General features: G+C 46.1%; 1 protein-coding gene across 6 annotated transcripts in view; it reads right to left on the bottom strand.

Annotated features, from left to right (window-relative positions):
• Positions 1-387: 387 nt before the first annotated feature.
• The window catches only part of KLHL3 (kelch like family member 3), a 55,949-nt gene continuing 41,454 nt past the window's right edge, over positions 388-14,882 (bottom strand). For all 6 annotated transcript variants that reach the window (XM_074838869.1, XM_074838871.1, XM_074838868.1 and 3 more), the window contains 7 exons: positions 13,963-14,080; positions 13,019-13,216; positions 12,084-12,185; positions 9,248-9,376; positions 5,631-5,771; positions 5,273-5,416; positions 388-5,023 (listed from right to left, as the gene is read on the bottom strand). In XM_074838869.1, the coding sequence (XP_074694970.1) occupies positions 4,995-5,023; positions 5,273-5,416; positions 5,631-5,771; positions 9,248-9,376; positions 12,084-12,185; positions 13,019-13,216; positions 13,963-14,080 (861 nt within the window). In that variant the 3' untranslated portion in view covers positions 388-4,994. The remainder of the gene's footprint in view (positions 5,024-5,272; positions 5,417-5,630; positions 5,772-9,247; positions 9,377-12,083; positions 12,186-13,018; positions 13,217-13,962; positions 14,081-14,882) is intronic.

The raw sequence follows: 14,882 nt of genomic DNA on the forward strand, positions 1-14,882 counted from the left end.
GGTAAATTGGCTTTTTTGTGTTTTCTCTCTTCCCAATCGCATTCACTAAAATTTTCTGACTTCTGCCATCGATGCCGCTAACCACAGGTTTTCCCACCCCCAAGAGAAATGCTCTTCTTCTGCACCCCAGCAGCCAAAAAAAAAAGCCTTAAACTTCTCTTGGAAAAGCAGCAGCACAAACCCCAGGAAAGCTTCAGAGCCAGGTGTCAGGGCAGCATCCCCTCCAGCAGTTGGACCTCTCAGCATCAGCATGTGTGAGTACCACTGCCTCACTCCAAGGGACACAGTATTTGCTGTAATTAAAGAGGGGGGAAAAAAAGCCACATAGAGTGATGAGATTGTTCCTCGCTGTTAGAAGCGGACAAAACCAAAACAGACCCCGAAGAGTTTCATTAGTCCAGTTTTTATTCAAATTAACGGATGGGGAACTACAACGTGATTTTCTTTTATAATATAAATATGTCAGTGAAGAATGTTTCTTGAATCATTCGTCACACTGGACAAGAGAATTACTTCGCAAAGTCCTTGGTCCTTCACATTCATGCAAAAAATCTTCAATTAAAAAAATGAGCTTACACAGTCAACCAACTCATTACGGTATACTGTCAGCTACTGAACCAACAAAGTCTGTTTTACAAAAACAAAGAATTTCACACCCAGGTAAATTATTTCACAATCGTCCATTACTTTTAAGGGGTTTTTTTATACATAAAATTTACAAATTAATATTCTCAATATTTATTTATTGTCACTGTAGAGGAAAATAATTTATAAACCCATAAACAAAGATAAGGGCAGAGGAAAAAAGTGGATTAACTTATTTCCAGACTATAATGTCTAATGCACTCCCAAACACTGTAGCTTTGAGCAACAAATCATGCTCGTGTGAATGTGATTTGTGGGCACGATGTTACGCCAAGGGGCAACCGCTTTGATACTACATTTTACTAGTAATGAATCCCAAAGGTTAAAAACGAGCTGCATTTATCAGTTGAACCATCATGTTAGCTTGATGAGTAAGCATCGCACATGGCTGGCTATTAGGATTTTGGTCTCCAAACACTGCAAACGAGAGAACAGTATTAAGCTTTCATGGTGGTGTCATGCAAATGCTGCCAAATATATTTATGGTAATTACAGTGCTGTATACATCTGTACAAAAAAAGTATTTGGATAAACTGAATGAACTGAAAATTGGTTTTAATCACCCCCAATTTATCTATTAGGCACAAATGGAAAAGATGGACTTGATTCAAACTTGTTTAAACAACAGATTGCTTGAGGCAAATCTATCCCGCTTCACATATGCCTGCCTGTTTGGCCAGCCCAGCAGCTTGTGTACCCACAGGCGATGCCGTTGGGTTTTGTGGGTGCACATCCCCAGGGATGCTCAAGTCACCTTTGGGAAACCCACGGCCAGAATCCCACAGGGCATCAGCACACGGTGACCCCCAAAAAGAGCCAACAACAGGGGAGAGCTGAGGAAAACCTTCATATTTACAAAGGACCATTGCGAGGAAGTAGCCTGAGTTGGGTTTGTAAAGCTTTTACAAAACCTCCTGCAGTAATTTCAGTGGTTTTGGCAGCCTGGGGGGGTTGCACATGCACGCTGTTGTGTGCATGGCATCCTCCTTCTTCAAGCAGCGCCGCGCTCACACAGGAGCTGAGAAATGAAACTGCTGAGAGACAGCTTGTCCACCAAGCTGACTGGGAAGCAAACACATGGCACAAGAAAATTAAATCAGAGTATTGAAATTGTTGTAAAATAACTAATAATCTAAGAGCGTACTGGTGACTGAGGTAATGAATTTTAATTTATCTCATAATGTTGAGCCCAGTGCTGTCCTTCTAGTATGTTAGAATCAACATAAGAGCTATTCTAGATCTTAGTTACAACATGTAATTTCTTGTGCAGAAAACATAGATTCACACCTACATCACAGCCAGCAAAACCTGCACTGGAGTGTAAGAATTAGATTCAGAATTTAACAGAAGTGTCATTGACGACCATAAAAAGCAATCCAAAAAATTTAAAATTGTCTTATAAAAATATTTACAGTAAAATTTGTTAGCGCTAATGCTACGTTTTCAGTCCTAGAAAAAGGCAATCTTTAAAGGATCTGGCTCAGGTGCTCAGAATTAACAATACAAACATGAAACCACACGCCAAAGATGGACAAATTCAAAAAGCATTTCAAGGAGGGGGGATACAGCTGGTTGGTTCATCACGTGTTACTGTTATTCATATTGCATAGCTGGAAAACGAGGTCACTTGACTTGCATAACACTGCAACGTTTGAGAAGGAAAGAAAGAAATGTGTCATTTGCCATTGAGAACTGGCTGCAGCCAGGAACAGTGTCGCTTATCCCTGGCAAGGGCTGCGAGTCCTAGCCCTGTCCAGCAAGTCACAGGCCTAGGCCAGCAGAAATGCCATTTTACAATAGCAGAAAAACACCAGAAACTGTTTTCCTTATAAGCAAGGAAGCTTTATAAAAAGATGTATAGCAGGGGAAAAATTCTCCAACCTTCAGGTATATCCACCTTTCACATCTGACGAAAATGGCAAATTTCAAACTTGCATCTCTCTAGCACTAATTACTAGATTTTATCTCCAGCCCTACAAAAACTCAGTCTCCAGAGAATATTTGCCATTGCTCCAGTGATGCCATGAGTGTGAGGTTAGCTGGTAACTGTTCCCCACTACTGGGCTATAGAGTAACTATTTAGCTTTATGTTCCCTGTGTCTATACCAGACCTAACGAGGGCCCAAATGCTTGTCCACTCATCTCAGCCTAACGAGAGATGCTAACTCTGACCAAAATGCTTTGCCTGTCCCATTTTATCCTCTGTTCCCACAGGCTGCAGAAAAGGAAAACACCTTTTGGCGTTTGCTTTCGGGGCAGTGAATTTGAGTCAGTCCAACTCAAGGCATCATCTTGTTTCTGTCACTGTGAAGATGCATCTCAGGACTCTGATCTGAAGGCAGCTGCAGACGTGGATACATTCCTACCAGCCTCAATAGCTTTTACAGTAAGCAACACCTTGTAAAAGAGCAGCATGTCATACTACTATTTTGGCACGTTTCACTGCAGATTGTAGAACCCAAAGCAAAAGGTTTAAAGGGTATTATAAAAAGACTAATATTTTTTATTATTTTCAAGACTTCTGAGCTGACATACAGTGGAAGGGTAGACATCAAAAAAAAAAAAAAATACTGCCATTTCTTAGGACAGTTTGCTTTTCTAAAAACAAGAATGTCCAAAGAGGAGTGGGTGCTACTTAACGTTCCCCATGAAGGTCAGCCCTCTCTGCGGGAGGGACGCAGCAAAGGTAGGTGCTGTTTCCCCCCACAGTGAACAGGCACCCATCTTACACAGACCATGTCAACTCCAACACTTATCTACTTATTTACAGAAGTAGCCCACTCCCCTACAAAAGCTGCACAAGGTGATGTAGCCTTAGATCCCTCTGAAATAAATTTTTTAATATTTTTCTTTTCTTCTGTAGAAGGTCACATGGAGTCTTTTTGATAGGAGACCTATGGAAAAGAAACCAGCAGAACAACAGCAGTAAGTGCTGGAGCTTGACAGTAACACGGGCAGATTCTGTCCTGCAGGCCAGCTGCCCGCTACAAAAAGCCTCAGGTGATCTACAGAGGGAAAAACAAAAAAAGAAAAAAAAAAAAAAAAAGGAGAGAAAATATTTTTCTTCATTAGTTCTCTTTAACTGGGGAGTCTTTTTGGGAGTCCAGCCCTGTATGCAGAAGCATTCCAGAGCTCACAAGGAGACACAAAAAGGTATAAATCGAACATCACCTTAAACAGAAAGCGTTAAGAATTTGGGATGTAAGCAAGACAGCTACATTACAGCTGGATCTAGATTTGTCTGTTTTGAATAATCTTATGAATTCTTCATACTAATAGAGGAACACCTTCAGTACAGGCAAAATTAAAATAGCAATTACAGCGACAGTGATTAGCTAATCTCCATGCTCTGGAAGCATTAAAACACTGCAGGTATTTTACCTTGCTCATTAATCACTGCTTGGGTGACAGAGGATTCTCACTGTATGTAACGTCTCTACGTTAATGGCACCGTAAGGTATTTCTTTTAACATCTAAACACTCTATTATGAAATGGCATTGAGACGCTGGACAGAGCTAGAACTGGGGCTTCAGCACAGCTGAAATGCACGGGCTGGGAATACTTTCTATTCAAGCAACATTTGTTTCACAGGAGCAATAAACCCCATCGGTGCAGCACACGTCTTGTGGGGTTGCGAAGTTCTGCGTGGTTCAGGTGCTGAGACTTCAGCCCCAGGGAAGGCACTGCCCAGCAGGTCCCATCACGTACAGCAAACAGCATTCATGGCAAGTAGAAAAATCACATGGTATTTATTTCCGCCATACAACAAGCATTTCAGGGATACATACAGCAGTCCAGTGGCATATACAAACGTATGACTGAGACAGCGTCACACTCAAGCCAGAGCACCCTGTTCCAGTCCATTTCTGCTGACTGCTTTTCTCAGTTGGTACTCAGAAGTTTCCACTGCCAGTAGTAAAGTCCACCCTCCAGGCACAGTGAGTAAATAGTTCAACCGACAATGTGCACGGAGCATCAGTAGTGAAGAAATCCAGAAGGGTTCGTTTTTACTCACAGGCCCAAACGTAGCAGTTCTGTTTCACACAAGAAATTCAGTGCCTGCAGTTCAAGCACAGTGTTTATCTCAGGACACTAGCCATTGAGAAGAACAGTTGATTGCACCACAGATAACAAGCAACACCTCGCGTCTAGCATGGAACATGTCCCCAGAGGGATTTTCGCTTTGCTATGCAATCCACCGCAGAGCAGATGATGTTTGTAACGTATCACTTGTCATGCTAAGACGTTAACAGCGATGAGATGGGTCAAGTCGGAGGTCAGTCATCTTCCCAACACCACCTAGCTGGATCCACTGCACTTCTGCTCCTCGCGTTGGCTTGATCGTGTGTCACAACGGTTTGTGAATCACAGCCACACCTGTGATAAGAATGGACAGACACAGTTATCACAGGAGCAGCTCCTGGGCTGAGATGTGACTAAGGTCATCCTGCAAAGCCAAAGTCCAGCAAAAGGCTAGCAGAGAGAGAGGTGTCTGCTATTTCTGTGACTGTTTCTTCTACTGAAAGCAACATAAAACATACAAAAAATGTAAGATTAAAGCTTCAGAAAGCACAGCCCTCATGTTTATGAATGACCCCAGCTGTTGCCAGCTCTCCCACTATTTACCTGCGTAACTTCTCCCCGTGCTCATGCTGGTCGGTAGTAACATCCACTTGTCTGTGATGGGGTTGTAGTATTCCACCGAAGCCAAATTGCAGGAGCCATCATCTCCTCCCACCACGTAGAGGAGACCATTCACCGCACACACACCTCAAAGCAGAGCGCAGATGGTTAGACATGGGCTAACTCATCCCCCACGACGCATTGCCTGCCACATTCTGGTTCATTCCCAAGCAGATACCTCATCTTCCATTTTTATCACTTTCTTACAATACTGATGGCTGACATCACTAGCACATTACTTGCATTAAAAACTACACAGACAACTGCAACTAAACACCACAAAAAGGCTTACTGTGGTTACCTGCATTTCTTCTACACATGTTCATGTCTGCTACTTGTTTCCAGGTGTTTGTTCCTGGATCGTAGACTTCCACGCTCTTCCTCACTAAGGGACCGTCGTGCCCCCCGGTAGCGTACAGCAGCCCGCTGAGAACACCAACCCCTGCCGAACAGAGCCCAGCGTTAGCCAAATGTACAGGGGAAAGGGTTGCATGTCCCTGGGTCTTCTGCTGGGTATTGCCTTGGCCTCTCCAAGGCATTTCCAAAAGAGGGGCCACGTGCCTCAAGACAACCTGGGACATGGTCAACTCTCCACCCAACCACCATGTGGCACTAGAGCAGGCCTGTGCAGTAACGCCTGGCTGATGTCCTATCTTACAGAGCTGTGCCCCTTCTCAGGTAGATCTTTGTCAGAGATCAACAGTCTAGTCCTACAACATTCGTCTCCCTTTATTCAATCTCTTTGGACTGATTTGTTTTCTCTTCCCTTTGCCTCCCTCACCGCTGCATCCTACCCCACCTTGTTTCCATCTGCCTCATCTTTTCGGCCATGGGGTCCTTTGCTTTTAGCCTGATTCCGTTCCAGGAGCTTTATTTTTGCTTTTCCTGCTGCCTTTGTGCCCATGGCTTCATCCCTTCCACACTCTTCCTCTTCTCAACAACTTATGGGCTTTGGTTCTTGAGGCTGTTTCTGGGTTCCTCTCCCCCCACTCCGGCCCCCAAACATGGCAGCAGCACTTGGCACAGATAAGGTGCCTCCAGTGTCACCTTCCCAGCCTCTTTTGCAGGCCCCTGGCTCAGTCTCTGGGAACGACATGGATCTGAAGGGTGCTTCTGCCTAATATTAAGTAAATTAATTAATTTAAATGTTCACCAATCCGTGAGAGTTAAAAGTTCCAGCAATATATCTTCGTTAAGAGGTTCAAAGGCCTCTATTAAAATTAACAAGGTGGGATGTTAGTAAAACAGAAACACAGATCTGATTTGCATCATTTCAACCACGGGCATTAACCAGCAGGACGGCCCCTGTGCCCTGAAGATGGACTCATGCTGACGACTGAGGGAAAGGCCCAGAGCCAGAAAGGTGTGTGCAGGGAGGAGAGGGGCTCTACCAGTGTAAAACTGACAGGTTTTCAAGTTTGCCCCTGTACAAATATCTTTCCTGTTTGCCACGTGCAGCAGAGGGAAAGGAGAGCACAGGGGCAGCGCTGCGATGGTGAGCCAGAGAGCGGGTACCACCCGGGCTCAGCAGCTCCTGTGCCACGGGAACATCTCCCAGTGGTGTGTCACATCCCAAAAACATGATGTGCCACATTGCTCTGAGCCTTGCCACAGTCAGCAGGAGCACAGACCACAGCAGCCACCGTCCTCTGCCCGCGGGACGGCAACATGAGGCAGGGAGGGAAGCCATCTGAGTGTTATTGTCCCTCCCTCACCCAAAAACCAGCCAGCACCTGAGACCGACAGATGAATTAAAGCTCTGGCAGACACACCGCTGTCTGGGGGATGCTGCTGCACATCTACCACCGTCACCTCTCTCTCCTCCAGGTTTTCTTAACTTGCTACTAGCAGGGTTTGGCTTTGACCAGCCGTCTCTCATCCCAAGAGGTGCTGAAATCTCAACGTGACGTTGGGATTCATGGTTCATCTCTGGCAAACGCTGGTAATTAATCTCTAACTGCCATAAATATCCACCTTACTGGGCCAGTCTGGGTCAAGTACTCCAATATGCACCACTTTGGAAGAGCAGAACACATCCCAGTATGTCCTGGCCCCAGAGCTGTACAAGGTGCCTCCCAGTTGCCCGGGGAATGGGAATTCACTCAACTGGTGAGGAAAGCCTACTGTGTCTGAGCCCAGCAGCCTGGGTTTGCAGCGCCTTAGCATTTAACTCTATCCAGCTGTTAGCAAAAATTTTGTACTTTTAAGAAATAATTTAATCAGTAAAACTAATTTAAGTAGGAGGGTAAAAGAGTAGGAAACACTCTAAGGCTTTTCCACCTACAACTGCCTCTCCGTGCGACGAGACAGACAGGGCCCACATGGACAGGACGTCCCTGCCAGGAGGGGAAAGGGAACCCCCGGCTGGTCCAGCAAATGCGGGCAGCACCCACACATCCACCCAGCCCCACTGCCTGGACTGGGGTCCCCCGGGGACTTGGGGACACCCGTCCTCACCTCCACTAGATGTCAGCAGCAGGACGGCAATGCGGCAGCTCTGAGCACAGAGCCACTTATGGAGCTGTATGATAGATCCATAGACCGTGCTGCAGCACCACTGGTGATGAGTGGCACGGGGCTGTCCCCTCCCCGGGGCCTGCTGGAGGGGCATATGGGGGACAACCAGAACTTGAGGAGCTCAGCTTTCAGGTTGGGAACAGTAAATTGCAAGGGTATTTGGCAGGTAAGTAAGAGCATTCCTAAAACTGGACTTGCCGTGTGGAGACCTACTCGCAAAGCAGCGCTCAGTGTTTCAAAAGAAAACTCACTAAAATCCATCCCTACAGGCACAAATTGTTTCGCTGTGTTTCAACATGCTGTCAACAACACGAGATACTCATTCTCCTGTAAGGTTGCACTGGGCTAGGTTTAAGCATCAAGCAGATGCTAAAAACCTCTTCAACTGAATTCAAACCAATAGTGTGTGACCATACGTACCTCACCTGGAGTTACGGAAAAGGTATTAGAGTGAGGAAAGAAAGACCGTGTGGAGAGAGCAGCCTCTCAGCCACCCAGCTCAGAAGGAAATTCCCACCACAGCTTAACCTGCAGGGTCATTTCAGCCCCCACGCAAAGGGCAGCCTCCAGGCTTGGCTACCTCTGGGTAACTGCCACTTCGGCTACTGCACAATGAGAACTGCACAATTTGACATCAGGGAGGACCCACTGCACACACTGAGCAGTAGGACCAACACTGACACGTTCCCTTTCATCTGAAGATGATTTTAAGTGCCATGGATAAGAGCTTTTATCCCTTTCAGAGAGGAACAGCCCCAGAGAGGACAAGTGCCTACCTGGCCTAACATCACATCATAAGCTAGAAAACATCAAGACTAGAATATAATCCTTTTTTAACATGTCCTTTCCTCTAATCCTCCAGATCACCAACTCCTGTCAGCAAAAGGTACACTAAAAACTAGCTTAGCTGGGGCAATCTGAGATGAATTTTGTTTCCTTGACTTGTTCTGCACATCACCCAGTGCAGATGTGCTTGGTGCTGCAAAGCACCCACTGGATGCTTGAAGAAAAGACCCAAAAGGAAAATCCATCTGACAACCCCCAAATGATAGGAGAGGAGGTGCAGCTTGGCTTTCAGTGCCCGGCTGAGCCTATAGCTGGCGATTTGGAAAGATAACTCTGCTTACAAGAGAGATGCATCTGTTAGTGAGGCTACTTAGAAACACTGAACATTATTTCATTAATCCAGAAATTAATTTCAGTTTGGCAGATTTTAACCAAGTCAGGAGAGCTGCTAAGAGCTTCCAAGCAATTATGGTTCTTCCCCTCATGGGAAAGGGGGGAAATAACAAGTTCTGCTTGCCAGCCCAGCAATGCCAAAACACACTTTTCCTTCCCTACCACAAGCAGAGGAGAACCCAGCGACCATCAGCTCTGAAGAACACATCTCGGAGCCAGTACCTGCACCGCTGCGTCGAGTGCTCATGTCGGCTACGTAGGTCCACTCGTTCGTGGCTGGGTTATACTGCTCGACGGTACTAAGGCACTGACGGGACGCTCCGTCGTAACCCCCCACAGCATAGAGCTTACCTGGAAGAGACACACATTGGCATCAGCATTACAGCTACGACTGATTTATGTTACCATCACGCCTGACGGCCCCAGGTGAGGATGGATTTTGGCTGAGGAAGACCCTGGGAGACGTGCCTAAACCTGCTGGAATGTCTGGGGGAAAATCCTAACAAAAGGGTCTGAAGCAGACTCGCAGACAGGTGGGACGGTTTTTAAAGCTGTTAAAGCTGACAACTAAGACACGGAAACAACACGACACAACAGCTTAATTAGAAGCCAAAAGCCCAGAGGGTTTTCCAAATGACTTGTTGGCCCAGGAGAAGAGGTAACATCAAAGCGTGTTCTGCTGATCGAGCATTTCCTCCTGTTCAGGTGCCAGGAGGCAAGGTGGGCTGTCAAAGGTCGATACTGTACATTAATTACAATATCACATGAGCAATAAACATGCAATAGCCTCTTATGTTAATATAATACCTGTATGGAAACCTAGACCTGATTCTGAACAACCTGGGCCAAACCAAAACCAACCAATGCTGCTAGCACAGCTGAGGCCAGCCTGTTCACTCATGCCAAGTGATCACAACGCAGAAGACACCACGGGAGACCCGCAGAGCATGGGATGTCTGTCCCTCCCTACCTCAGCTCAATGCAAGTCGAATAACATACACCTAGCGAGACCGGAGAAGCACAGTCAGATGTCACAGGACTACACCATACATGAAACAAGGCTGATGCTCCACCATGTCCTCAGTTCACAAGCCTGACTGATACTCTCTCCTTGCCTCCCTGTATCATCTATCAGCTTGTTTTGCATTTAGGCAGCAATCTCTCTGGGCAGAGAGGGTTTCTTTGTGCTTCTTTAGTACAGCACCTAGCACAAAGACATTCTGGATCAGGATCGGGTGTCTTAGACACTACAACAAACAACCATTAATAAAGTTCAACAAATATGCAGGAAAATTCTAACCTAAATTTTTGTACAAAACCCATGAATAAGACCAATTTTCAATCCGTAACAGCAGAGCCTGGTGATGCTATGCAATTCTTTGCATGCACATGAGAGTCCCACCAGCAGTTATCATCTACAGTCTTATGCTTTTGCATCCTCCCGTCTCCTTGACATCTGCAAGGCTCCAAGAACAGGCCAGCTCTTTTCTTTCTCCCTCAGCTCCACTCATGGCCTCCTCAGGCTGTGATCATTAGGAGAGGTCTGCAAGGATCAGCTTTACGACCGTGCTCCTTCTGCCTCTTCCTGTCTCTATAAACATTTCAAACTCTTATTTGTGCTGTTGGTTCAACCCACCCAGTGTTAGTCAGTGAATCAAGGCAAGAGTGCCAGACCAAGCAAGACAAGATAAAGTTCCCTCGCTGGCAACAATTATTAGATATTTTCAGTACTTACAGACATCAGATCTATCTTCATCATGTTCAGATGAACACTGTGGATTAACTGCAGGCTGCAGCTTGTTCCCTACACCAATATGATCAGCTCTTCTTCCCCATCACACGCCCTCATGTTTTTTATCATGGGCTCCAACATGTGCAATGCTTACTTGCACTTTCAAACAAAGCAAAGGAAAAGGATTTCGTATGTCTCCAGTAGAAAACCTGCCCATAGAAATGCATCTCAGGTACATACTTAAGATTTGTTCTGCATTCAGAGGACTGCATTCAAATCACTAGCAAATCCTAATGACTATCAGCAACCCAGCACTTCACAAGCATGGGCCACTTTTGGAGGAGATGCTGCTTAAACAAATACGCAAATTTAGCACAACCACTGCTATTTATTCTGACTTTATCTCCCTCCCTCTTCTCACACAAACACATTTCATGTACCTAAACACATTTCATGTATTTCCCATTCAAACGGGTCAAACCAAACCACTTTAAAGAGCAGTTTATAACAAGGCTTGTGCCAGCAGCTGCTCCACACCGTACTAATCGCAAACTGCTACGCCACACTAAAGACGAGCTCAAATAAAACCTTTCACTTGCTTCAGAATTGATTTTGCTAAAGGAAGAAAAGTTTCCTACTTAAACTGCTCTTTCTCCTGGACCCAAACCAAGCTGCTCAGTTCCAGCTCACTCAAGTTCGGGGCTGACACATCGGTGCCAACCGCTGCCACGATCCCTCCGAGCACCCTCTGCACCCACCTCGCTCCCGAGCTGCCGCAGCACCAGCGTTTGCTATCACCAGTCCTTGCTCATTTACGAACCAGAGCAAAGCTTGCCATGCGTGCCAGTAAGCCTGATGTCAATAAACATAGGTTTTAGTATTCCTGCCAAACCACCAGCTTGGGGCTGTGGGATGAACTGTGCTCCTGTTTCTCTCGCTGAGCAGATTTTCTGTGATGGGTACTCCATCTACGCAGTGTCTGCTGACAGCAACAGCATACACTGCACAATACCATGTGTTTTCACCGGCCAGGAGCAGCCCAGGAAGAACAAGGATTCCAAGAAGCCTGCGCACACCTAATGGCATTCACAGGAGGCATGGGCTGGTCTGATATGGGTCTGAGGCTCTTGGAAAGCTACACATGATTTTTCACTAAGATAAAGAGAAGAATGAAAAAAGCTGCAGCAATTACACCATATAAAATAAATCTTCACTGACTAGTCAAGAGAACAGTTCCTACAGTTCCCACCTATTGCACATAACCATTCAGCCTTCTGTTTGACACAGTAACATTTGTTTGATGGAAATAGCTGCTGATTTTCTTACCCTCCACAACTCCAACTCCAACACTGCTTCTTCTTGTGTTCATGGGAGCCACAAAAAACCACTCATTGGTTTTATAGCTATAGGCCTCAACTGATGCCAGACCTAGTTAAAAAGGGGATACACAGGTTTTCTAATTAAAAAAAAAGAGAAGAAAAAAAGATTGGTGTTGCACTTTCATCTGCCTTCCACCTCCTCCCAAGCCCGTAATTCCCCCCACACTCCTGCAACCCAATTTCCTAGTCCCTTGCCTTTCAGGCTGGGACCAGCGTGTCAACGCCGCCACTTCAGTAGATGGAAAAATTGTTATCCCATCGCCCCTACCCTGGGACTGCTGCCCCTCTGATGTGCTGGGAACAACAAGGTGGAGCAGAGTCCTGATTCCAAGCCCAAAAGTCCCACATCCTTTCAAGTATTACAAAATATCCATACAAAGGTTTAAAAACTCCCCCAGACCCTCCTGCATTGTACTCATCACCAGCTGAAATACTTAGTTTAGGGCTTAAGCAAGTGGCAAAGCTCTACAGCAGAGGCAGAGCTGTGAATCTAAACATGCAGTTATGCCAAGATAAATCCCAGACTCACATACCCCATAAGATGCCTTGCTGGCATTTTATTCATGTTGCTATGAAAAATTTAACTAAAACAAGAAAAAAATCCCTTTTCAGTCCAGGAAAAGCATATTCATACAGAGAATTAGACTGAAAGAACTGTATCACTAAAGAAAAAAAATTGGGTGAGATTCTCTGCAATTACTGATTGGTCAGAACACGCACGTAGTTAGTTACAACACGTAGTAAACCCAATCTCTGGCTCTTTCTCTACAAAATCATAGAGGAAGGGCGCAGGAACTTCACTAAAGCTCTGCAGGCTTTTCAGGGGTCTCTGAAAACATTTTTTCAGGTCAGGCACTGCGTGGTTTTTGCTCAGTCACCTACCAGTGCTGCCATCAAAGCCGCCCACTGCGTACAGGAGATCGTTGAGCACAGCTGCGCCTAAAGTGCTTCGTCTTTCCTGCATGCTGGCTATGGATGTCCACTGGTCCTTCACACCATCGTACACATCAACCGTCCGTACCCTCAAAGATCCGTTAAAGCCCCCGACAGCATAAACATTGCCAGCCATAAATACCACACCTGATAAAAAGAGGAGAGACATTTCACGGAGGTTTTACAAACAGTTTGGGAAGCGAGTATCATCAGACGTCTGCCAGGGTATAGAAGACAACAGGGAAGAGCAGAACGTGGGCAAGTTTTTGGCATTTTCTGCAGGTTAAGAGCATTAGAGGCAAGTATGATAAAACATACGTGTCGTATGGAAGGTGAAACGCACATAAATACACAACAACATAAGGCACAGATGAATTTCACACCTGAATGAGTAATTTTCTGAGCCAGAGAGAACACCAAATGGTGATCTACATTCACAGCCCTGTCAGATGTCTTCAGAGGAACACTCCCAACTTACAGATCTGCTCTTCATCACCCACGCCTCAGCACTGAGAGGGACTGACTCAGCTCCTTTGATTTTTCACTAGGAAGCCAGCAAGGAAAACTGGATCCCTGTGGGCTGCCAGGCCAGCGGGATGGGAGAAGGAAGGGAAACACTGATGGAGGAGCAGCCAGGAGAGAGAGATGATGAGGGGGAGACAGTGGCTACGGAGGGTAGACAGGCAGGAACAACCCCTCTAGAGAGCAGGGCATCCACCTGAATGAGAACGATGCATGTCTGTAGGGAAAGAAAAGGAAGGAATGGCAAAAAGAAAACGCTGCTTGAGGCCGGGGGCACAGAGGAAGGCTGAAGGGACGACTGAGGACATCCATCCAGCGTTGAAGAGTTGCACTAGGAAAATAAAGAACGTTGCAGCGAAAGTTCCCGTTACCTGCTCTGCATCTCCTGGAGGGAAGCTCAGCAACCTGATCCCACCGCTCCTCCTCGAAATCATAGCACTCCACACTGCGAATGGCTTTGGGCGCTTGCCCACCCACCACAATCATCACCTGGAGAGGGAAGACAAGAGTTGGAAAACCTCAGACACCAGCCTGGGCAGCTGCTATCTGCAAAGAAACCATCACCACAACCTGGTCAAGAGTAGCTACCAAAACCATGCTTTGCAGAGACACTTATTTCAGTCAATTGTATTCCAAGGTGGAAAAGTTATCTCCAATTTAATGCATGCTAAATATGGCAGCCCCATTAACCCTTCCTCACCATTTCCGAGGTGGGCAACCTGCCCTATTTCCCCATGAAACACAAAACCACTTGGCACCACGGCATATGCAAGACTCACTGCAGAAGTATTTTTAAGTGAAGAAGATCCCAGCGTAATTTCCACAGCCAGCCCACTGTTTAGTCATTATCTCCATGGTGGTGCTAAAAATAATCAATGGCACTTAGCAAATAAAACATGACAGCTGTGTTGCCACCTGCGGGGAATATGACACTCGGGGAAATCACCAGGACTGTTAAGACCCAGGGTGCTGGGCTGCCGAAGGAAGTGATTTGTCAGCTTCATTAAGGCTTTTGGCTGCAACATGTATTGATGCAGATCCAGTGATTAAACCCTAAATTCCTTACAGGAGGGAAGATCTACATGAAGGTAATCAGGGGCAATCTCAGGAGTGCAAGAACCGCTCTGCCGGGTCAGGCTAAAGGTCCATCCAGCCCCAGACTCCATTCCCAGCAATAGCAAGCGATGGACACTGGTGGAAAAGTGAGAAGTCCTGGATGGTGTGCCATGTGGTCCTTCCCAAATCTGCTCTGTCCTCCACCAGAAGACAAACTCCCCATGGACTTGCTGCC

This window comes from Strix aluco, chromosome 13 (genome assembly GCF_031877795.1).
Source record: "Strix aluco isolate bStrAlu1 chromosome 13, bStrAlu1.hap1, whole genome shotgun sequence".
In the NCBI taxonomy this organism is placed as follows: Eukaryota; Metazoa; Chordata; class Aves; order Strigiformes; family Strigidae; genus Strix; species Strix aluco.